Raw genomic sequence first — 24,574 nt, 5'->3', positions numbered from 1 at the left:
AACAAACCTAAAAGTAAAACTAAATACTGTTAGCAAAGTATGACACCCAACTTTTGGCCTAACTTTGTGTTTCGTTGATTTTCTAGGCCACCAAATTCACGATTTTATGAATTTTTGTCAAAGTTTTAATTAAAAAATTCTGAGTCATCCAATTTCAATATTTTTGGTCATGTTAGGTGCAGACCCGTAGAATGAATCAATTTAAAATAATAATTAGATAATAAACCGATTTCCATTAAACTCCTCAAATTTCAATATCCCAATTTCGTTATGTCAGATTTCCCAGAAATTTTTCTATTTAATTTGTTTGTAGTTTCTTTGTCACTTTATTAATTTTCAATAACATTTAGTAATATGCACATGTTGGTGTCCCTACCTGACTCATCCAACAAGATCTAACACGTCATCATCTAATTTTATGTCAGTTCCTACTCATATTCATGTATTTTTAGTCAAACAACACAAATCCCGTGTACCACTCCTCTTGGACACTGTTTTTACCGTTTCTTAACCTTCCATGTAATAATTTTTATCAGTATCCTTTTTTCCTATTTGGCTAAAATCACCGAATAACCGAATAGTTATCTTGTAGTAGCAGTTTGACTGCCTGAATGCGCTCTGACTCCTGTTTTAGGGGCGGAGCCTTATTCTTGCAAAGAAATTTACAAACCAGTAGCATTTCACTTATGCATGTCGGCAATATTCTCAAAAGCGGCTATCCCGTGTACTCCTTTTGGAAAAGGAGATAGGTTTTATTTTTTCTGCCAAATAATAACAGTACCAACACAATAACTCAATCTCATCAGGGTTTTCTCAAATCTCTAAAATCGAAGCTATCCTGTGTACTCCTCTCGGACAAGACCTATTTCTTTTACAAAAAGGGGAAGATAATGTGCTCATTTTTTCCAATGCTCATCCATCACCACTTAATGGTCATAAACCAAATGTTGAAAACAAAACTTCTGCAAAATGGGCGTGGCTTCAATTTTGACTAATATTGTGAGCATTGCTTAGAATCTCAAACTTTTTAGTTTTTTATTTGTTTCAAAAAAAGTTAGTTCCTGACTTACTAAGATATAAATTTATGCATTTCTCTTTTTTTTTCTTCCAACATTAAATGTGCACTTCCACTCTCTCTCCATTACATTTCCATTTAATTTATGCATTCTAATAAGATTTCCTGATCAATTTCTTTTGCCTTTTCTCTTTTCTCTTTTTTCTCCTTGACATACCTATACTTTGAGATGCGACGAATGGAGAGGACAAATCCTTTTTCCCTTTTTTGTGATGAAAAGGGGATCAGTTAGTTTGTCACAGCCTTTCTTGGATTATTTTATTTTTTATCATTGTCATACTAGCTCCTATAACTATGCTGTTTAGAGGTTGTAGCCTATTTCAACAGAATTAAACTTTGCGAGTACATATATTGACTTAATTTAGTATTTATCCTTTAGTCAACACACTTTCTGTGTGAACACAGATTGCAAATCTCAAAAAAAAACAGAAGTGGTTCTAAAAAGAGACAGTTTTTGAATAGGATAATACATTATACCGTAAAAACTGTAATATAGGCGCATGCGCCTCTATTTTTCAACCTGCTCGTCTGGCTATTTTTTAAACTTTTAAGTCATCAAATTTTCAACAAAACTAACATTTTCTCTTACAAAATTACACGAAAACCCCAAAATTTGCAGTATTTTGAACGAAAATGGGGTTTTATTCTGTTTTTTTCACGAACTTTGGAAAAGAATGGTTGAAAACCATCAGAAATATTTCGAACGTATTAAAGGGGCGCCTCTAATAGAGGGTGCGCCACTATTATTCAAACCGCCTTTTAGGGTGCGCCTCTATTAGAGGGGCGCCTCTAATAAAGGGGCGCTTCTATTACAGTTTTTACGGTAACTATGATTTAGTGCACGTGAAACGGCAAATCTTGCGGTGTTTTTCTTTTGAAGTCTTTCGTTGTCTAGGAAAACTCAATTCAGAGAATTCAATGTTAATCTTTTTGAGCATTTTCTTATTTAAATCTGCCTTTCTTACTACGAAATATTTCTTACTGCGAAATATAAGGCTACTCAAATTTCTTGCAATAACTAACTAGGGAAGGCCTCCAGGTGACCGTGGAGTTATGGGTCGTGACCTATATCATTGGAAAGCTGTTTTTTTTGCCCTCGAGGCCTGGTATTCGAGAAAAACGAGGTCAAAGTTTGGACCCCTGACAAGTCATTACCTTACCGACGTGTTAAAAATATCGGCGGCGTGGCGCAGGTGGGTGTGAGGCGGTGTGGCATGAGGAAGGGTGTGGGTTCGGTCCCGGCAACGCGAATTTTTTTTTGCATTTTTTGTAATGAACTTTTAAGATTCTTTGACCAGGTCTGTCTCAATTTTTCAAGATTTGGATGATGTTTTATTGATTCCTATGCGAATATACTGTGAAAAAAATAAAGTTTGGCCAAGGATTTTCAAAAACAATTTTCGCGCCTAAAACGCTTTAGTTCACAAATGCACTAAAGTGTTTTGGGCGCGAAAATTTTTTTTGAAAATCCTTGGCCAAACTTTATTTTTTTCACAGTAAGCCATTTGAAACAAGAAAAAACGAGAAAAATTTTCCGAGTACTTCATCACTTTTCGACCATCAAATGATGGACAAATTTTTGAAAACTTTTGAAAAAAAATTGTTTAAAATTTTTTTATTTTTACTTGAAAATCAATAAAACATCATCCAAATCTTGAAAAATTGAGACAGACCTGGTCAAAGAATCTTAAAAGTTCATTACAAAAAATGCAAAAAAAAAATTCGCGTGGGCGGGACCGAACCCACACCCTTCCTCATGCCACACCGCCTCACTCCCACCTGCGCCACGCCGCCGATATTTTTAACACGTCGGTAAGGTAATGACTTGTCAGGGGTCCAAACTTTGACCTCGTTTTTCTCGAATACCAGGCCTCGAGGGCAAAAACTGAATATATATTTGGAATCAGCGTTTTCCCAGCTTTCCAATGATATAGGTCACGACCCATAACTCCACGGTCACCTGGAGGCCTTCCCTAGTAAGTACTAACATGGGAAGTCTTTGAAGACGCCGCTTTCAGATGATCTATACCATACTTGCAACGGGCCGGGCCGGGCCGGGCCGATTTGAGAATTTTCACCGGCCCGGCCCGGGTCACAGTACAAAATTTTGAAAATTTGAATTTTTTTGAAATTTTTTTTGATTTTTTCGCAAAAAAGTCGAATTTTCGACTATGTTTTTACATATCGATGAAACTCAAGTGTACATAGGATTTTCGACTATTTTTGATGAAAATTTCAAAAAATTTCGAAAAATGTTGTGAAAAAATTGTGCTCATTTTTTGACTCTGGGCCGGGCCGGGCCGGGCCGACGAGCCGAGCAGCAAAAAGTGTATGCAAGGTATTATCTTTTTTGCAATGTACGAGCGCAGGCAAACTGCTGGGGAACACAAATGGAACCACGCGGTGGCGTATATACCGCCGATTTAGAATACCATGTGAAAAAGCCTATCCACATGAAAAGTTTGAGAGCTCATAACTTGGCTCGCAGACACATTTAGCAGGTTTTGACTGCAGGAATGGATTCCTCGTAGTCGAAAGTACCTATGACCAAATTTATAGGTCCTTTGAAAGTGGCGTCTCCAAAGACTTCCCTTGTAAGTGTTAGAAATGCTTTCTTTCATATTATGGAGTCAGTACTCAACTCAATCTCAATAAATATCTGTAACGTTAAATTGTTAGAATTCTCTACCTGTCACTTGTTACCCGGTCAAAATATCATCCGATGCGTTCAAAATTAAAATTAAACCTGTGATTCCGAAACTTCAGTCAATTCTAGGAAACTTTTATTATTGATGGATGTGCTAAACATCGCTCTAAACGCCACAATTCCCGTTCTTCTGACTCAAAATGAGTTTTGGTGCAAGGTTTTTTCCGTGTTGTCCTCTTAGACAAAATTTTGGCTCCTTTCCTCGTTTTCTCACTTTTCCCAATAAGTTTTCTTACAATTAGTTTTTTTGAATTTCCATTCATTGATCCCTATCCCGATCCTCCATCCTTCCATTTTTTCTCTGTCCCCCTTCGTCATATTCCCCTTCCAATATCAGAGCACCCGACATCGTCTTTCCATTTCTTTTCTCTCCTGAGGATATTAGTCGGCGGATTAGTGAGAGAAGAGATGGATTTGATATTATCATGTTGTTACATTCATTCCCATCTTTCCTTTTCGTTTCTCTGCTTGTTTTTCTCAAAATTCATCGATTTTCCTCTCTGAAAATGCTCAATTTTTGATACATATTTCCAGGTGAACCATGAGCATAGAAGACGGAGACGATCCGTCATGCTACATGGTTCAGGAGACAACGTTCGATTACGAGTATGATGCGTCATTCGATTGGGAGAATATGACGGCGGGCAGTTGTAATTGTACACATCCGTTGCATAAGTTTTTGGAGGTATTCACGACACACAGAATTATGTATTCTACAGTATCTGATAACTATATGTTTAGGAGTTAGTACTCAGTAGGTTATTGAATGAAAAAAACTAGAATTTTGGAGTTCTCAAACAAATTACAGTATTCTTGCCTCTATATCGTCTTTTTGCACGAATTAACGTCCCAAGACCATGCAAATCAAAATTTTATACTAGAACGTCATAAAGCTTACAACTTGAGTCAGAACTCAACCTGTACTCAAATTTAGTGAATTCAATTATTTGTTTACTTTATGTAGCATTGAAAGTATTATATGTCGGTTCCTTAGAATGTAGGCTAAAACTTGTATACATGTTCACGATTCTTTAAATTTTAGCCTTCAAATCATGTATATGTAAATTAATACATACTTTGGTAAGTAAACCCTAGACTCATAGCTAACTAGGTCATGGAGTTAGTTTGGAGTGATGGGATGTGACTTATATCATAGGAAAGCTGAAATCACGCTGATTTCAAATATATATTTAGTTTTTGCCATCGATGCCGGGTATTCGAGAAAACAAGGTTAAAGTTATGAAACCCCCTTTAACAAGCGTTTGTGCCTTGACCACCTCTGCTACTGACTCCATGGCCAAAATTTAAAAATAGCTTTTTTTTCGAAAAATTGGAAACCAGCTTGAAATATATCTAGCTCAAAGCGTTTCTTACAACACCAAAACCTCTCCAACTCTTTCCAGGTCTGTATCACGAAATGCCACGTCACCGACGACACCGTCTTCTTCTCAATGACCGACGAGGAGCTCTTCGAGATCGCCCTCCCCGGATTCCTCTATTTGACTGTTTTTCTAGTTGGAACTATAGGAAATTCTATGGTACCTCTTATCCAATTTTCAAAATATTTCTAGTTACCTTATTCCAGGTAATCTTCGTTGTAAATCGCTTCAAACGAATGCGAAATGTTACAAACGTATTTCTGGCTTCGTTGAGTACCGCCGACTTGTGTCTCATCTGGTTCTGTGTGCCTATAATGTTTATGAAGTACATGTCGCATACGTGGTCGATGGGACGGTTCGCGTGTTATTCTGTGCATTACATTCAACAGTTTACATGCTTCTGCTCGGTTCTCACAATGACTATGATCAGTTTTGAGAGGTGAGATTGCGGAAATTTTGAGACAAAGGTTTTGAACTGCGTCTCTAGCCCCGAAAATCGATATATAGGCATGATTATTTTTTTCTGAAAGCTGAGAACGTGCTGATTCTAAAAATATGGAATTCATGGGGTTCACCATGCATCTGTTTGAGTTACAGTCGACTTAGATTAGCCCGAAAATCGATATTTTCAGAATATAGGCATGATTATACTTTTATGAAAGCAGAGAACGTGCTGATTCTAAAAATATGGAATTCATAAGGTTCGCCATAAATCTGTTTGAGTTAAAATTGATTTAGATTTTCTTGAGTTTCGATAATTTTCGAAAATCTGTAACTTTATGAGTTTTCAACCGTTTATTTTGGTTTTTAGCCCTAACATAAAATGGATCTTTAAGGAAAAATGTTGAAGCATAGAAAAGTTCAAAGGTTTTATCCTTATAACTTTCAAAAGCGCGCGCGATTTACCCTAATGTAGATGTAACCATTGTAAACATAGAGATCTTACATTTGGTCGGTGGAAAATTCTTGGCATACCCCAGAACCAGAACCTGTAACTGCGCTCTATCGCACTACAAACTAATTAAATAACTTTAAAAAGCCTGAAAATATTGAGATAACATTTTTCGCAAAGTGTCTTGCTGAATGCTGAACAAATAAGAAAAGTTCTAAAATTTTGTTAATTAATCCATTGCAAATTCATTATACAACTTTAGTATCAATTGGAATCTTGGTAAATCTAGAAAGAACGTATTCTAACAAAAATAGTATTCGAATTTTCTATAGTTTACAACAGAATTTCAAATGTTCGGTTATTCTGTAGTTTTTCTTGAAAATCTTGCTGTAATTGCGCTCCATCGCAAACTTATGTTGTGAACTTTACCGCGTAAGAAAGCCAGAAAAATTCTGGTTCCAAAAAACTATCATGATGATACAAGAAAATAGAAAATTTCATTAAGAATGCGAGATTTCAGTGAAGTTTTTAAAAAAGTCTAATTTTCGACAATGTTTTGGGCTAGGAATTTCGATTATGAACAACTTCGACATTTTTCGAGCCTGTTATAGAGAACTAACATAAAAAAGTACATATGTACCTGCGCTCTATCTGAACGCCCTTAAAATTCTAATTGAGTCGCTACGCAGCAATCAATCCAATTCCACCTAACTTCTATTCCTCCAGATTCCTGGCCATCGCCTACCCAATGCGAAACATCTGGTTCTCCTCCATCGGCCGTGCTAAAAAAGTGATTCTCCTCATCTGGATGCTATCCGCTCTGCTAGCAGTTCCAACCGCCGTTCGAATGGATTACGAGACGAATCTATCACTATCCGGACAGAGAGTTCATTGGTGTCGACGGAGGTTCCCAACACAATTCTTAGGATATCCAAGGACTTCTTTGAATAAGGCATATGCTATGTATCAGGTACGTGGCCTAGAAACGAAAGTTAGGCCATCGAAAGAATTTTAGTTACTCCTTCTAATCATCTTCCCAGTGCTCACCATGTCGATATGTTATGCACGTGTCTCTGCAATAGTGTACAAGTCCTCAAAAGATCGTGTTATCTTGTCGCAGGCTATGTAAGTTATATCATAACTAGGGTATAAAACGAAAGCTGAAGACGTAAGGATTCTGAATCCGTACGAATTTTTGTCTAGGACGGTAATTGACTTATTTCCAGGGTGGCGTTCTCCAAAGCAGCCACCGACGCCGTCACATTCTCCGGCTACTCGGCCATCCCAATGATCACCACTTCTCGTAACTTGAAAACCGCCAACACCACAATCAAGTCATACAGTAACCACCGGAATAACAGGGTTGCCGAGGCGAATAAGAAGCAGGTGAGCGCACGTTTTTTTTCTCACTCGGTTTCAAAACGTTTGGTTTCGCCTATAGTTCCAACTAGAAAAACAGTCGAATAGAGGAATCCGGGGAGGGCGATTTCGTAGAGCTCCTCGTTGGTCACGTGGCATTCCGTGATGCAGACCTGGAATTGGGAAGAGTTTTGGGGTTTTAGAGTTGTAAGGAATGCTTTGAGCCATATTTCAAGTCTTCCACCGGGATCTGAGGAATTTTGATCTTTTGAGTTTAATTTTTAAAAAGTATAATACCTAAACCAAGGTTGTTGTCATTGCTTTAAAATTTCTGTACTTCTCTAACAATAAGCCATAGCTTTATCTTTGTAAATTATTCTGGAAGCAGAATTCTTAAGACGGCTGGTCTTGTCATGACCTAACAAAAAATTTTGGACTGAAAGCGGAAGACAGAAGGCAGAAGGCAAAATACCGCTCACCCCTTATCGTAAAATCTTTGTACATCACAAAGTTATATGCTTTCAATATTTAAAAAAAAATCGTTGTACTTCCTTAAACCGTAACCTAAATCTTGTTCACATCTGGTCGCTGAGGCCCTGAGGGGACAAGACCTTGGGTCACTGTCCTGTCACGGCCTATAGAAGTAAAACTGCCAATTTTAATACTCTTACCTTTCCGCTTGATTCATGTTCACATTTAGTCAACTATGGTTACGAAATCCTTAAGATGACTGTGTCACGGTCCTGTCACGAATTACAACAGCTAAAATAGCAGAGGCATAACATAATGCTTTCAATACCGTCCAATTTTCGCACTTCACTAAAGCGCAACATGATTCCTGTTCAAGTCACAGGTTCCTTGAAACGAATAGTCAAGACAGTGTGTCTGTCCTACTGTAGTCAGTCTAGCCGGATCACTAGCAGGAATAGAGTTGTGTCACTGTGAAGTAGTTGCTTGTTTTCAATATCTTTAACTCTCGGAGATCAAAAGATCAGAGTATGGTGGAATGCGGTTTTCGAACTGGCGAAAGGCGGAAAACGAAATTCCGCTCAACTTTGACCTCAATTGGTCTTAACTGACAATCTCAGCCGACCTTAGCATATCTCAAATCATCTTAACCGATCTCAGCCAATCTCAGCCAATCTCAGACAATCTCAGACAATCTTAGCCAATTTCAACCTATCTCTACCGATTTCAGCCGATTTTAGCCGATCTTTGCCTATGTTTGCCAATTTCAGCCGATCCTAACCGATCTCGGCCGACCTTAGCCTATTTCTGACAATCTTAGACCATCTGAACCGATTTTTTGCCAATTTCAGCCGATCTCAACCGATTTAAAAAAAAACCTCGTAACTGTTTTTAGCCGATCCTTAAGCAGCTCACAACCGTAGTCCCTTATTCCAGACGGATTCTCTAAAATCTCTATTCCAGATTGTCCAAATGCTCATCTCCATCGTCTGCATGTACACCGTGTGCTGGCTGCCTACCATAGTCGACGAGCTCCTCACATCCTTCGGTTACATCTGTCGAACTTCCAATACTCAGACCCTAAAACACATGAGAATGGGTTTTAATGCGTTGACTTACTGTCAATCGTGCATCAACCCTATCCTTTATGCATTTATTTCTCAAAACTTCCGGTCGACATTCAAGACTGCGTATTCCAGAATGAAACATCGCTTGCAGGTGGGTACTTTTGTCTTGAAAGATTTTAAATGACAATTCAGGAATCCCTAGTAATACACTGAGTACGGTATGAGTGTGTGCATGGTTTGGGTTTACAGTTTGCAGTTCTTGGCTCCGCCCCCTTATCCCCCTTCTCCCTTTACCTCTTGTTATTCCAGGGCGTTGAAGAAATGCGGTCTCGGATGGGTTCCTGCTCTTCTGCTAGCATGATGTCCACTCGTAACCAACATAGAATATATGGATCCAGTTTCAATACGTTGACTGTCCCCGGACGGTCTATGATTACACCGAATATGTCTAGGGACGTTTCGCAACTGTCTCTGTGCCGTCCGACATCACAAATGTCATTCTGCCGGCCGAAAAGTCCAATTGCCGCTGATTCGCCGTCGACTTTTATGAGGTAAGTGTACATGGGACATTTGGATGGATTGATACACAGACAGACAATTTTAAAGTAGTAAGTTGCGGGGTAGCAAGATTGTTAAGTCTCAAATAGCTCAGAATAGAAAAATGTTTTTGTCAAAAGTTATACGGCTAGATAGGGGAAGTCGTGAGGATTCTGAATCTGTTAATAAAATTTTTCTACAATAAAAATTCACAGAGATACCAAGCTTTCAGTAACGGGTGGCTCACTTACGCAGAAAACCCGCTAAGCTTCTCATCACCTAAAATTTTTAAAATGAAAGTTTTCTTGGCGGTGAAATAAATGATTAAAAAGCTGACAATGTGAGGATTCTGAATTCGTTCACAATTTTTTGTTACGATAAAATCTAAACGACATACAAAATTTCTAAAAACGGGCGGCACATTAACAGAGTGGCTAATGTAAGCTTAGTACCCCGAAAACTGCCCAAAATAAAACATTTTCTACATAAAAGTTATATGACTAGAAAGCTTACGTAGTGAGGATTCTAAATCCGTAAATAAATTTTTACTGCAATGAAAACTCACAAAGTTACAAGGCATTTAGTAACGGGTGGTTCATTAAGCTTACTAATCGCTAGGCTTACCACGCCGTAAACTGCCCAAAATGATAAATTTTTCTACGGGATGTTATATGACCAGAAAGCTGACAACTTGAGGATTCTGAATCCGTTAACAAATTCTAATTGTGTTAAAAACTAACCGTGATACAAGCTTTCTAAAACGGGCGGTTTATTAACGTTACTTAAGGTTCATATTCCCCAAGCTTTCTACGCCGTAAACTGCTCAAAGAATTAAAATGTTTCCAAATGAAAGTTATATGACCAGAAAGCTGACAACTCGAGGATTCTGAATCCGTTAACAAATTTTCTCTACGACAAAAATTTATCGAGATAAACGGCTTCTAAGAACAGGCGGTTTACACCCACTTTCACGACACGTTGCAAAATGTCTGGGAACTCCCTCGATTTTCAACTTTATCAAAATCTGATTATATATTCAGAATCTTCATTTTTTCCTCTTCCCAATTATATAAAAATCTAACACAAATTTTCATTTCCAGACACCGCCCCCGCTCCCCCACGGACGTGTCTCATGACTCTGGTCGACCAAGGAGTCCAACGGATTTGTCGCAATCGACGAAGCCGTCAAGGAGGTCTTCTTCTTCTATTAGGTACGTCAGAATATAGCAAAAAAATGCTTACAGATACAATGAGGCTCGATTATCTGCAAAAATTTTAGAAATTTTGCAAAAAAGCGTTTTTGAAAGTTTCGAAGGTTTAAAAACCGAGCAACCCGGTTTTTTCTGTCAATTTTTGTTCAAAATTTGTAAATTCCAATTTTCTGTGTAATTGACACCTTTTTTCCACGGACGGTCCTTAAAGAGGTACGGTAGGATAACGTATCCGTGTCCCAAGATGAGTAGATAGGTAGGGGAAATTTACCACCATGTCGTCAAATTTACCATGAGATTTTGTGACTGATGGCATTAGCGTATGACTCAAGATTGAAGACTGGCCAGAGAGCTGACCAGAGCTTGAGCAAAAAGAGCTCAAAAATGTGTCGAAGATGCTCCAGGGGACCTAAACTATAGGGTCATATGGGTAAATTAACCGCATTTGAACCACACTCCTAATGGTGATAATTTTACCACGAGATATTATGTTGTGAGTTGACCAGTCACCTACAATCAAATACTAGGCTCAGTAGATTCTCACACGCTCACTGGCTCAGAATAGGAGCTCAAAAAGACGTCGAAGGTGCGCCAGCTGGCTCTAGCTATTGGGTCATATGGTTAAATTCACACCACCCAACCTATCCTCAGATGTAGTTAATTTCACCATGGGGTTCTCTTCTGTGAGATCTGGGGCCAGATTCAAGGTTGCTTAGATAAACGAAACCACCCACTATCATTAAACTTTGATCCGTGACCCGTAGACCTGACTTTCCGTCATGTGAACATCAAGTGTGGGTAATGTGAGGCCCACAGAGTCCATTTTTTTTGGGAGGTTCTCGCGCGTTCTAGGCACATAGGACAGATCTCCAAATTTACACGTTTTGTCAAGTTCATGGCCAGGCTTTTTTATCAATTTTCACTCAATGTTTGATCTGATGATGATGATTGTAGGAAAGGCACAATCATGTAAAACCTGATGGGTAAAAAAATTTTTGTTTTATCTTCTATGTTGTTAAAATTGTGAGAGACTCCTCACCTCACACAACCAGGCAAGGATTGTGCGAGTCGAGGGCATAAGTAAGTGTTGTTTATTCTCTTACAAGGGGATCTTTTTCATACACCGGTTGAAAATTTTCATTTGACATATGTATGACGCATCCACAGAGAAGACGCTTTCATGTTTGTGAGTCACATTCAAATGCTAGTGATTAAAATTTTATTGTTTTTTCATTAATTCTCAACATTTTACCGTTTTAAAATAATTTACATCAAAAAAAAAAAAATATATATAGACATTGGAGACGAACATAGAATATTATTATTTAGACTTTCCGGGTATCCGCGGCTTCATTCGATCTGGGAAAAGATAGTTTTGGAAAAATAGTCTTGGAAAGATGGTTGTTGTGGAGTGTGGAAAGTTTTTACAGGAGGAGCACGGTGTTCTGAAAGATTTGAAGAAATGTTAACAAATATATCGATGATTACTTACGGAACTTTGGCAATAAACAGTTCAGAAATAGGATAGTATATCCTTTGCTTATCCATCACAACAAATTGTTCATCAGTAATATTCTCCTTGAGCCTGCTGTTGTAAAATTCAAGCAAGTTAACACCGTCTTGGATCGAGGGGACTTCACTTGGACATTTTGTAATCACTTCACAGTATTCAAGAATTCGACCGTCCTTATAGTAGAAAATTGCTTCATCTTTTGCCAATTGGTCAGCAATTCTGTACCGTAAAGTTTCCGAATCCTGCAGGAGTCCACATTCTATGCCCAAACCACCACGATATCTTATTTCACGAAAAGTACGAAACATCTTACATTGACTTGTATATTTTGATCGAATATTACGAAGAGGGTCCATACAGTTACATCGTTTGCCACGGTTACCGGATAGTTTTGGAGGCATTAGAAATTCTGAAAAAAAAAAAAAAATTATAGAAAAGACAGAACTCAGAAACAGGTCACCTACCACTATCACGTAATAAATCACGAATGATTTTGCGTGACGGTTAAAACCATAGAACGAGAGAGTATGAAAAGGAGAGACGAAGAAAACAAAATAAAAGTCAGTGATGACGTCATCAACCAAAAAGTAACAGCTGACGTTTGCAGAGAGTGATTTGAGATATTCATAATCTGTGGCTCATTTTCATCTTTTTACCGCATGGTAAATGGTGACCTATTTTAAGCTCTCATTTCTCATTTCTTTTCTCGTTTCGTATCGTCCGTTTATTCATCCTTCTTCATCCTTTCTTTTTCAGTTATGAAACGCAAAACGCTAAACACTCACAATTCACCAGGAGGAGCCCCTCCACCAACTAGTCTTGAACCAAAGACGAAAAAGAAAAAACCAGAAAGTATATTTCTTGGAGAAGAAGTGACCAAAGACCACACAAGAACGGACAAGAAGAGAAAATATCAACCATCAACTAGTTCAGTTCAGAATCAAGGAGGATTTTTAGAAGAAAAGAAAAGACAATCTAAGCCAGCCAGAATAGTTTCGACACAAAGACGTGAGTGATAATGAGAAACATAAAGAATTTCAATTATTCATTTTAGATGGCAAAGGACCGCAGCGAAAAATGCAATTACGAGACTTTGAAAGAAGCGAGACCTTTCCAACACCCGAGGAAGAAGAGTTCTTCACAGAAAATGTTATAACTTCTAATGAACCACATTTTCGAAGACACAACAGCCAGTTTCTGATTGCGGACACTGTCAGAATGAAATTCATCAATCTTGATAAAGTAAAAAACAACAAAATACTCCATCAGCATGTGGCCAAGCTCTTGGACATTTTTATTCGTAGAATGCTCAAAAAATCAGGAGGAAATCTGAAAACATCCAAATATTGGCTTCAGTAAGTTTTATCATAATTTCAAATCATAAGAAGAACGTTTACAGATTGAACCATGATGGGTATACCGATAGAGATGGTTTCTTTGTAACCCACAAAACGTATGCAGTGGCTGATGGAGGAGTGATAATGAATGAAATTGCTAAGCAGATGCAATCTAATAAAGAACTCCGTTTAGATGAGAGTTTTACTGTTGCTATGAACGTTTTCAAGGATAAACAATCACAACTACGAGGCAGGGGAACACATGCCACACGGAAAACTGAGAAAATAGAAAAAATAAGAAGAGTACTATTGGTAAGGCATACTTTCTTTTGTCAAACTATAATTTATTTCATAACAGAAACAACATTTTGGTGTTAGCCTCAGCAGGGTCACAGGGATGAGCCACTGTCTACCAAAAGCACTTGCACTAGGAAAACTGGAAAGTGATATAGAAACTACGGCCAACGGAGACGAAAGGCAGAAAATGGAAAAATTTTATCGAAGCCTCGTAAGACCAGAGGTACTTTTAGACTCTTTGATTGTCCGTAATATGTGCTTTTTACAGATAACCCCAAAATTCAAAAGTGAATCACAAGGAAAGCTTGCCAAGCAGCTTTTGGCCGATGCAGGGATGGATGTGAACAAAGAGGAGCATGGCCGAAAAGATCTTATAGAGCTTGCAAATTATCTTTCAAACTATCAAATAATATTGTGGGCTGCAAACAAACATCAGGTCGTCCCAACTGAAGAAAAGCGATTCAATCCCGATGGCAAAGGGTTTATTGGATTATTTTATTATGAGGGACATTATGAACATGTGAATCACACCAAAGGAAAACATGCATCAAGGTAAGTTACCAATTTATTGTAATCAACTATTTTTATTTTCAGGTTTTGTTATCAATGCTCTACTTTTGACGACAATCAACATTATCGAAAATGTAAAGCCAAATGCAAGAGATGTGGTGCCACAGGATGCAAACAAGAAGATGAGAACATTTATTGCAGCTTTTGTAATATTTACTTTCGAAGTAAAATGTGTTTTGACGCACATCTCACTGCAAAATCAAAGAAGGGATTGCCACATTGCAAGAAATATAGCAGGTAGCTAATCAATTAGACAAACATTAGTAATGTCTTACAGATGCGAAAAGTGCAATTTGATTGATAGATCAGAGAGGATTCGTGGAGAAACACACGTATGTGACGCAAAAGCATACTGTCCTATATGCAGGGAGAAAGCGTTGAAGGGGCATACTTGTGCTCACCACGTCCCTGACGAGAAGGAAAAGTTGAGGAAGCAAGAAAACCAAAAACAATGGGCTATTATCGTGTATGATATGGAATGTATTGTGGCAGAGTCGGGATTATTCGAAGGTAAGGATGTAAACATTCAAAGTATAAACCTTTTTTTCCAGGACATATTGAAAGAGGTCCCAAGCACAAACCTAACCTGATTTGTGTAAGGATGATATGCAGTGATTGCCGAGGAGAGGAAGGATGTCAATTATGTGTCCAACCATGGACCTACAGCTACAAAGATTTTCCACCATTCAAAAATAACAAACACGATTCTCCATTAGCCAGTTTTGCAGATTTCTTGCTACATAACCCACGAGCAGCTGGTGCATATGTGATCGCACACAATGGTGGAAGGTATGTTTCAGTAATAAAACATTTTCAACTTCCAAGATATTTTCAGGTATGACCATGTTATGTTGTTAGCAGAGCTCGATAGACAAGGAGGCACAAAGGCAAAAGAGCCAAAAATTTTATTAAATGGGATGACAATCATAACGGCAGAGTTTGAATATGAGAAAAGAAAGCTGCATTTTCGTGATTCTTTCCAATACTTGCAAATGGGACTAGCCAAAATGCCTGGAGCTTTTGGCCTGGAGGGCGAGGCAAAAGGTTTCTTTCCCCACTTATACAATCATCCGGACAATTACGATAAAGAGTTGAAAACGTTGCCATCGAAGGAGTACTACAGCCCACAGTTCATGGCCCCTTCTACAAAGAAAGAATTTGATGACTGGTATGAAAAGTGTTACCATGATGGTTTCAAGTTACATGATGAGCTGCTAAAGTATTGCCAATCGGATGTTCGCATTCTCACGTTAACATTGATGTCTTTCATTGAGGTGAGTAAATTGTTTCAACCTGTTAGTATTTTTGTTTTTACAGATGTGCGAATCGACTTTCAATGGCTGGAACCCAATTGTCAATGGATGTACTATAGCTTCCTATGTCATGTTCGTATTGAAGCACGAATACATCAAGAAGGGAGATGTAGGATATATTCCCGAGAATGGCTATGGAGGAGGAAATAATTCAATGTTAGCGTTAAAGTATATCCAATGGCTTGAGAAAATAGATCCAACACTACATTTGAAGTACAAATTACGTGGAGGAGAAGTTAAAATTGAAGCTAATGGACATTCTTACTTTGCTGATGCTTTCAATGAGGCCACAAACGATGTTTTTGAGGTATATTTTCATTTTTGATACAAACCCATTCCATTTACACACACACACACACACAGACCCCAAGGAAGACTGACCCTCACAGCAAGTGAGGTGAAGGAAACCTTTATCTCTGTATCAAATAATAATAATTTTATATAACTTTTCAGATTTATGGATGTGTATGGCACGGGTGCCCAAAGTGTTATCCGGATCGGGACAAGAAATGTCCAATGAGACCCGACAAGACAATGGAAGCTTTGTATAAAGAAACAATGAAGAGAGAAGAAGATATTCTAAATGAGGGATTCAATCTAAATTCTGTTTGGGAATGTGAAATATACGAACAGATGGAAAAAGATAGAGAGATGCAACAATTCTTTGAGCTAGTAAGTTTTCAAACAAATAGGCTAAACATAAAGTTTTCTTCAGAACAAGTACGATCAAAGACTCAAACCACGCGAAGCATTATATGGAGGAAGAACACAGGTATTTCGATCAATGGCAGTTGCGATTGAAGACATACTTCTAAATTATTACGATTTCAATAGTTTATACCCATATCTCAATGCAGGAGGTACAGCTTACCCTCGAGGAAACCCAATTGTGGTCGATAAGGACTTTCCCAATACTGATGAACCGTTAAAACTTAAAGGTATGCATATTTTTCCTATTCTTACTAATATATATTTTTAGGAATTGTGTTTTGTGATGTACTACCCACACAAGACGCAGCCATGGGGTATTTACCGCAGAAAATAATGAAGAAGCTCATGTTTGTTCTCTGTAGAACTTGCGCGAATAATCAGAATATTGAAGGAAAATGTACACATACCAAGGTCTCTGAAAGATTTTTGACTGGAGTATGGTGCACAGATGAGCTGAATAAGGCCGTTTCTAAAGGGTACAAGGTGCTCAAGTACCATGAAATCTGGCATTGGCCAGAAGAGGCTTGGGTCAAAGGAGGATTCTTTGCCGATTACATCAAGCCTCTATTGAAATTGAAACATGAAAGTAGTGGATGGCCAAAGGAAAATATGATGGATGAGGAAAAGAAAGCATACATCGCAAGAATATGGGAGATGGATGGAGTCAAACTGGATCCCTTGAAGATCATAAAAAACAAAGCACTGCGAAGCCTGTGCAAAATATTCCTCAATTCCGCCTGGGGTAAGTAGAAATCTATTGTCTTCTAATGTTGTTCCTTCTTCAGGAAAATTTGCACAGAACCCAATGAAAGTTGAGACAAGACTCATCTACAACAGTGATGGACTTGCAATGGTCAATTTTTTCAACGATCCCAACTTTGAACCAACTGGACTGCTTCCTTATGGCGAACACAAACATTTCATATCAAGAAAGCCCAAGAAAGACTTTCTCAAAACATCACCATTCACAAATCTTGCTATCGCGGCGATCACAACATGTGCGGCCAGGTTAAGACTCACTGAAGCTATAGAGAGAGTTGGAATCGAGAATATGATTTATTGCGGTATGTGAGTAAATGTAACACAAATACAACTATTATTTTTAGACACTGACTCTGTGATTTTCAAACAGAAGAAAGACAGTGATCCTCTCGGGGACCTCAAGGGAGATAATTTAGGCTACTTAACGAACGAAATTCCACCAGGGAATGAGTTGGTTGAAGCCGTAGCAATGGCTCCAAAGGTTTATGCATTGAAGATAAGAGACAAAGACGGCAACTACAGCTATACAGTAAAAGCAAAAGGAATGTGTTTGAACAGTGGCAACACTGGAAGTATCAACTTTGACACTATGAAAGAAAGTGTAGGTATCAGTTCTGTTATGCTTTGGCCAAGGTATTCTTTTCAGATGAATGCATTCATTCGAGATGGTGTAGCAACCCCCATGGAAGGCGAGATGTTAACGTTCAAAAGAGGAGATAATGCATTAGATGGCCTTTGGACCTTCAGATTGAAGAAGACTCTCAACCCTCGAATGGACAAAGGACACTACGTTGATGGTGTTGTAGCACCATTCGGACAAATATCAGGAGATATACAATTAATTAATGATTATCCTTTCTGACATTGTAAATAAATATTGTAGAGACAAAACATTTGTACACATTTCATACACAATCTGCACAATTTACGCACAATCTTTGCACAATCTTTGCACAAAAAATATATTGAAAAACAATCTATACACAATCTCAAAACAAAAATTTTGCAGAGACACAATCTATGCACAAAAATTTTTTGACAGAAATCAGTGTGAAATCTTACAAAAATTGAGAAAAAACAACACTTTTATCAGATTTTCAAAGCTTTTTAGTCAGTTTTTTCATGTGAGCATGTCTGATTTCACGACATATGTATGCATATATCAACGTTTTTAGTAATTTAACCTGAACATATACCAATTTTAAAGGCATAGCCATACATGCAGGTCTATATTTTGATCCATATACATGCACTTTTACAATATTTCGGTGTATATGCACACGTTTTGATATATTTCGGTGTATACGCATACGTTTTCACATTATTTCAGTGCATATGCAGACATTTTCACAACTGTTTAATGTATATGCGTACATTGCTTGCATTATTTTAGTGTATACGCATAGATTTTCACAATACTTTAGTGTATATACACCCATTTTCACAATATTTTGATACATACGCACAGATTTTTGCAATATTTTGATCCATATGCGTAGATTTTCGCAATACTTTGGTGTATATGCACCCATTTTCACAATATTTTAGTTGTATATACATACATTTCAACATTATTCTGGGGTATACGCACAGATTTTTGCAATATTTCTGTCTATTTTTGCAATATTTCTGTGTACACATGTTTTCAAGATATTTTGGTGTATATGCACACACTATCACAATGTTTTAGGTGTATATGCACACTTTCTACATTATTTTTGGTGTATATGCACACTTTCTACATTAATTTTGGTGTATGCACACACATTTTCACGATATTTTGATGTATATGCGCACATTTTTTCTTTATTTTCATACGTGGACACACGTTTCAGACTACTTTGCATGTATGTCTACGCATCTTTGCCTACACGTCTACACTTTTTTCGTGAACATACACACATTTTTCGTGCACGTACATACATTTTACGTGTATATCTACCCTTTTTTCCCTGTATTTTTTACATATTTTCGTGCATTTCCACAGATTTTTCGTGTATTCCTTCGCTTGTTTCGTATATGCACATATATTTTTCGTGCGCATACACACATTTTTATATGTGCCTACAAATTTTTCGTGTATGTCTTCTAGTTTTTTCATATACGCCTACATTTTTCATGTATACCTACATATTTTCGTGAATTTCCACAAATTTTTCGGGTATGCCTACATATTCTTCGGGTATGCCTGCATATTCTTCGGGTATGCCTATATATTCTTCGGGTATGCCTACATATTCTTCGGGTATGCCTACATATTCTTCGGGTATGCCTACAGATTTTTCTCCAAAATGATAGGCTTTTCAATGTTTTGTGATGATACTTGATGAAAGTGCCATACATTTTGCACAAACACCGTATAGATTCAATAGTTTATGGACTTATTTTACATAAGAATGGGAGTTTTCATCAATTTAATGATAAATCCATCATATTGTCCTTGAAGATGGCGTGTAGCTTTAATAAGAATGATGATACGGATGCGCATTTTTGCATCTGGAGATGCATTCCAAGAAATATTTCTAATTTTGTTCAGAAATATACTCATTTCATCTACAAATGACTAAGTTCAGACTTATAAGCTTTGTATTTTTATCGATAACCACATATATTTGCTACCGTTTTTATCTATATGCATCTTTTCTTTACACTAGGTGGTCACGGTATACTACATTTTTATGGTGATATTTTCAATGATCCGCATACTACATTCTTCTATTCTATCAACAAAAGCACTAAAGTGTAGTTTTCAATCATAGTTTGATAATGTATTTCAGGTGCGCAGCCAACACTATGAGTAATATTCTTGAAGAAATATGTGTGTACAGAATAGAACTGAATAGGGTGGCGACAATTTAAACAAATGAGAAGACTTTTCTTGACCTATGCACTTTCTCTGCGTCTCTAACTCTCTCACATTCAGCTACTCAAGGACTATTTTGCACCATTCCGTATTTTCAACGTCATCGTGATTGGTGATCTATTTCATACGCTCTCGTCGTGTTATTATGGATTCCTGTGAGGATTTTGATATGTGTGAGGACTTGGACAAAATAAATATGTACTTGCCAACAAAGAAAGAGGATAAATTAAAACCATGCAATCATCAAGAGATTGAAGACCGTTTTCGTGAATTCAAGCAATCAGCATACAAAGAAATTCACCAGCTATCTTGTGCTTTGAAGAAAGTTGGATATTCTCCTTTGTGTCCGGACGTCAAACGCCGAACAGATTTGGATTATATTCGCGAATGTTTGGATCGAATGACTGCTGACCAAGCTGTGTTTTACAGCCGAGCTGGTGAAGTATTGGTAGGGTGCTACGTCACTCCATTACGTCCGACTGAAGTTCAATGTGGCCAAGGAAATCTTAACCTTTGTCAGTATTTTGCTGCTAAATGGTGTTATAACATTGATGACAACCAGTATGTAGTGATCAACGGATGTGGGGCTGCTTATCCTGTGTCAGAGCTGTTCATTGTCAGAGTTCCAAGGTAACTACACTTATTTTAATCAGAAAATATATTGGTTTTTACAGACCTGAAGCTATGCAAAACGATAGAGAGGTTCGTGCTCAGAAGAAACGAGACAGCGGCATGAGATGGTCCATACCTTCATCGGATATTTCTGGTGCTCGAGGAATTCTACGTCCTAACAAGTGATATGATATTGTCAAATTGATGAATAATTGATCTTTATGTATATGTTTTGTGTGCTTACTCTTACTTGTTAATAATGTATCAATTGTACACGAAAAATGCAACAATTTCAGTTATATAACTTTTCTATAATGCCTAAAACTGTGTTGAATAAAGAACTATACATAATGTGAAGTTGAAAGAAACAATTATAAACATGCGGTCTTTACCACAAAGTCATCGAAAATAAAAGAACTGACAGGTCTTTAAATCAAATGGGTTTGAAACATATGCATCATCAAAAGACAGTGGGTTATAGTCTTCTAACCCATATGCATTATTCGTCGACATAATTATAACATATAACCCCAATAAATGATCATAGTCAGAATTTGTGTGCACTTTCGGAGATTGTTAAAGACAAAAAGGGTAATTTTTGAAGAAAGTACAAGGAACAGTAACTCAAATAGGTGCAAAGTCAAATAGCTGCATTGCGATATAATAAGCTCTGGAGAACACACGAAACCTATGTTTCAACATAAATTTAGCAAAATATTAGTATTTAGAAATAACTTTCATTAAAAAAGTCATTCAATTTATGAGTTTTTGTCATGAATACTCATTTTTGCAACTCAAAACAGCACGCAAAAAGACACAGACCCCCGATATTCTTCCGCAATTGTAAGGGTGAAGAGAAGGGGGTCCTGTTTTTTGGCACTGGGTGAGATAGAGTGTGTAAAGACGATGTGCCCCGGTTTTTTGACAACGCGAATAGCGGTGAGTAGTATGGAGATATGGATATCGGGGGGGGACACCTCCCAACAGCTGTTCACGGCGCTCCCCCACCCCCCAACCCAGCGGAAGAATATCGGGCCACCCTCCTCTTTTTACACACTCTCTCGTCACCCCAGCGGAAGAATATCGGGCCACCCTCCTCCTCACCCTTACACCAAAAAAACGGGAACCCCCCAGCGGAAAAATATCGGGCCATTTTCCGAAAAAAGAAGACCCGCTGGGGGGGTTCCCGTTTTTTTGGTGTAAGGGTGAGGAGGAGGGTGGCCCGATATTCTTCCGCTGGGGTGACGAGAGAGTGTGTAAAAAGAGGAGGGCGTCCTCCTTCCATCCATATCTCCATACTACTCACCGCTATTCGCGTTGTCAAAAAACCGGGGCACATCGTCTTTACACACTCTATCTCACCCAGTGCCAAAAAACAGGACCCCCTTCTCTTCACCCTTACAATTGCGGAAGAATATCGGGGGTCTGTGTCTTTTTGCGTGCTGTTTTGAGTTGCAAAAATGAGTATTCATGACAAAAACTCATAAATTGAATGACTTTTTTAATGAAAGTTATTTCTAAATACTAATATTTTGCTAAATTTATGTTGAAACATAGGTTTCGTGTGTTCTCCAGAGCTTATTATATCGCAATGCAGCTATTTGACTTTGCACCTATTTGAGTTACTGTTCCTTGTACTTTCTTCAAAAATTACCCTTTTTGTCTTTAACAATCTCCGAAAGTGCACACAAATTCTGACTATGATCATTTATTGGGGTTATATGTTATAATTATGTCGACGAATAATGCATATGGGTTAGAAGACTATAACCCACTGTCTTTTGATGATGCATATGTTTCAAACCCATTTGATTTAAAGACCTGTCAGTTCTTTTATTTTCGATGACTTTGTGGTAAAGACCGCATGTTTATAATTGTTTCTTTCAACTTCACATTATGTATAGTTCTTTATTCAACACAGTTTTAGGCATTATAGAAAAGTTATATAACTGAAATTGTTGCATTTTTCGTGTACAATTGATACATTATTAACAAGTAAGAGTAAGCACACAAAACATATACATAAAGATCAATTATTCATCAATTTGACAATATCATATCACTTGTTAGGACGTAGAATTCCTCGAGCACCAGAAATATCCGATGAAGGTATGGACCATCTCATGCCGCTGTCTCGTTTCTTCTGAGCACGAACCTCTCTATCGTTTTGCATAGCTTCAGGTCTGTAAAAACCAATATATTTTCTGATTAAAATAAGTGTAGTTACCTTGGAACTCTGACAATGAACAGCTCTGACACAGGATAAGCAGCCCCACATCCGTTGATCACTACATACTGGTTGTCATCAATGTTATAACACCATTTAGCAGCAAAATACTGACAAAGGTTAAGATTTCCTTGGCCACATTGAACTTCAGTCGGACGTAATGGAGTGACGTAGCACCCTACCAATACTTCACCAGCTCGGCTGTAAAACACAGCTTGGTCAGCAGTCATTCGATCCAAACATTCGCGAATATAATCCAAATCTGTTCGGCGTTTGACGTCCGGACACAAAGGAGAATATCCAACTTTCTTCAAAGCACAAGATAGCTGGTGAATTTCTTTGTATGCTGATTGCTTGAATTCACGAAAACGGTCTTCAATCTCTTGATGATTGCATGGTTTTAATTTATCCTCTTTCTTTGTTGGCAAGTACATATTTATTTTGTCCAAGTCCTCACACATATCAAAATCCTCACAGGAATCCATAATAACACGACGAGAGCGTATGAAATAGATCACCAATCACGATGACGTTGAAAATACGGAATGGTGCAAAATAGTCCTTGAGTAGCTGAATGTGAGAGAGTTAGAGACGCAGAGAAAGTGCATAGGTCAAGAAAAGTCTTCTCATTTGTTTAAATTGTCGCCACCCTATTCAGTTCTATTCTGTACACACATATTTCTTCAAGAATATTACTCATAGTGTTGGCTGCGCACCTGAAATACATTATCAAACTATGATTGAAAACTACACTTTAGTGCTTTTGTTGATAGAATAGAAGAATGTAGTATGCGGATCATTGAAAATATCACCATAAAAATGTAGTATACCGTGACCACCTAGTGTAAAGAAAAGATGCATATAGATAAAAACGGTAGCAAATATATGTGGTTATCGATAAAAATACAAAGCTTATAAGTCTGAACTTAGTCATTTGTAGATGAAATGAGTATATTTCTGAACAAAATTAGAAATATTTCTTGGAATGCATCTCCAGATGCAAAAATGCGCATCCGTATCATCATTCTTATTAAAGCTACACGCCATCTTCAAGGACAATATGATGGATTTATCATTAAATTGATGAAAACTCCCATTCTTATGTAAAATAAGTCCATAAACTATTGAATCTATACGGTGTTTGTGCAAAATGTATGGCACTTTCATCAAGTATCATCACAAAACATTGAAAAGCCTATCATTTTGGAGAAAAATCTGTAGGCATACCCGAAGAATATGTAGGCATACCCGAAGAATATGTAGGCATACCCGAAGAATATATAGGCATACCCGAAGAATATGCAGGCATACCCGAAGAATATGTAGGCATACCCGAAAAATTTGTGGAAATTCACGAAAATATGTAGGTATACATGAAAAATGTAGGCGTATATGAAAAAACTAGAAGACATACACGAAAAATTTGTAGGCACATATAAAAATGTGTGTATGCGCACGAAAAATATATGTGCATATACGAAACAAGCGAAGGAATACACGAAAAATCTGTGGAAATGCACGAAAATATGTAAAAAATACAGGGAAAAAAGGGTAGATATACACGTAAAATGTATGTACGTGCACGAAAAATGTGTGTATGTTCACGAAAAAAGTGTAGACGTGTAGGCAAAGATGCGTAGACATACATGCAAAGTAGTCTGAAACGTGTGTCCA

General features: G+C 37.6%; 4 protein-coding genes across 4 annotated transcripts; 2 read left to right on the top strand and 2 right to left on the bottom strand.

Moving 5' to 3' along the window:
- Positions 1-4,323: 4,323 nt before the first annotated feature.
- Positions 4,324-9,502, top strand: GCK72_003859 (uncharacterized protein; the record flags this gene model as incomplete). Its single annotated transcript, XM_003091473.2, has 8 exons — positions 4,324-4,467; positions 5,186-5,320; positions 5,368-5,600; positions 6,780-7,023; positions 7,069-7,178; positions 7,280-7,439; positions 8,844-9,098; positions 9,257-9,502. 8 exons carry the CDS (start codon positions 4,324-4,326, stop codon positions 9,500-9,502), a joined length of 1,527 nt encoding a protein of 508 aa, XP_003091521.2.
- A 2,681-nt stretch (positions 9,503-12,183) lies between these two features.
- GCK72_003858 (uncharacterized protein) lies at positions 12,184-12,609 on the bottom strand (the record flags this gene model as incomplete). Its single annotated transcript, XM_053724290.1, has 1 exon — positions 12,184-12,609. The coding sequence occupies one exon, from the start codon at positions 12,607-12,609 to the stop codon at positions 12,184-12,186; it is 426 nt and encodes a 141-aa protein (XP_053588484.1).
- A 7,597-nt stretch (positions 12,610-20,206) lies between these two features.
- Positions 20,207-20,859, top strand: GCK72_003857 (uncharacterized protein; the record flags this gene model as incomplete). Its single annotated transcript, XM_053724289.1, has 2 exons — positions 20,207-20,691; positions 20,736-20,859. The coding sequence occupies 2 exons, from the start codon at positions 20,207-20,209 to the stop codon at positions 20,857-20,859; spliced, it is 609 nt and encodes a 202-aa protein (XP_053588483.1).
- Positions 20,860-22,732: 1,873 nt separating this feature from the next.
- On the bottom strand, positions 22,733-23,385 carry GCK72_003856 (uncharacterized protein; the record flags this gene model as incomplete). Its single annotated transcript, XM_053724288.1, has 2 exons — positions 22,733-22,856; positions 22,901-23,385. The coding sequence occupies 2 exons, from the start codon at positions 23,383-23,385 to the stop codon at positions 22,733-22,735; spliced, it is 609 nt and encodes a 202-aa protein (XP_053588482.1).
- Between the last annotated feature and the right edge of the window lie 1,189 nt (positions 23,386-24,574).

Source organism: Caenorhabditis remanei, chromosome II (assembly GCF_010183535.1).
Source record: "Caenorhabditis remanei strain PX506 chromosome II, whole genome shotgun sequence".
NCBI classification, from domain to species: domain Eukaryota; kingdom Metazoa; phylum Nematoda; class Chromadorea; order Rhabditida; family Rhabditidae; genus Caenorhabditis; species Caenorhabditis remanei.
This window is presented reverse-complemented; position numbering and strand designations above follow the sequence as displayed.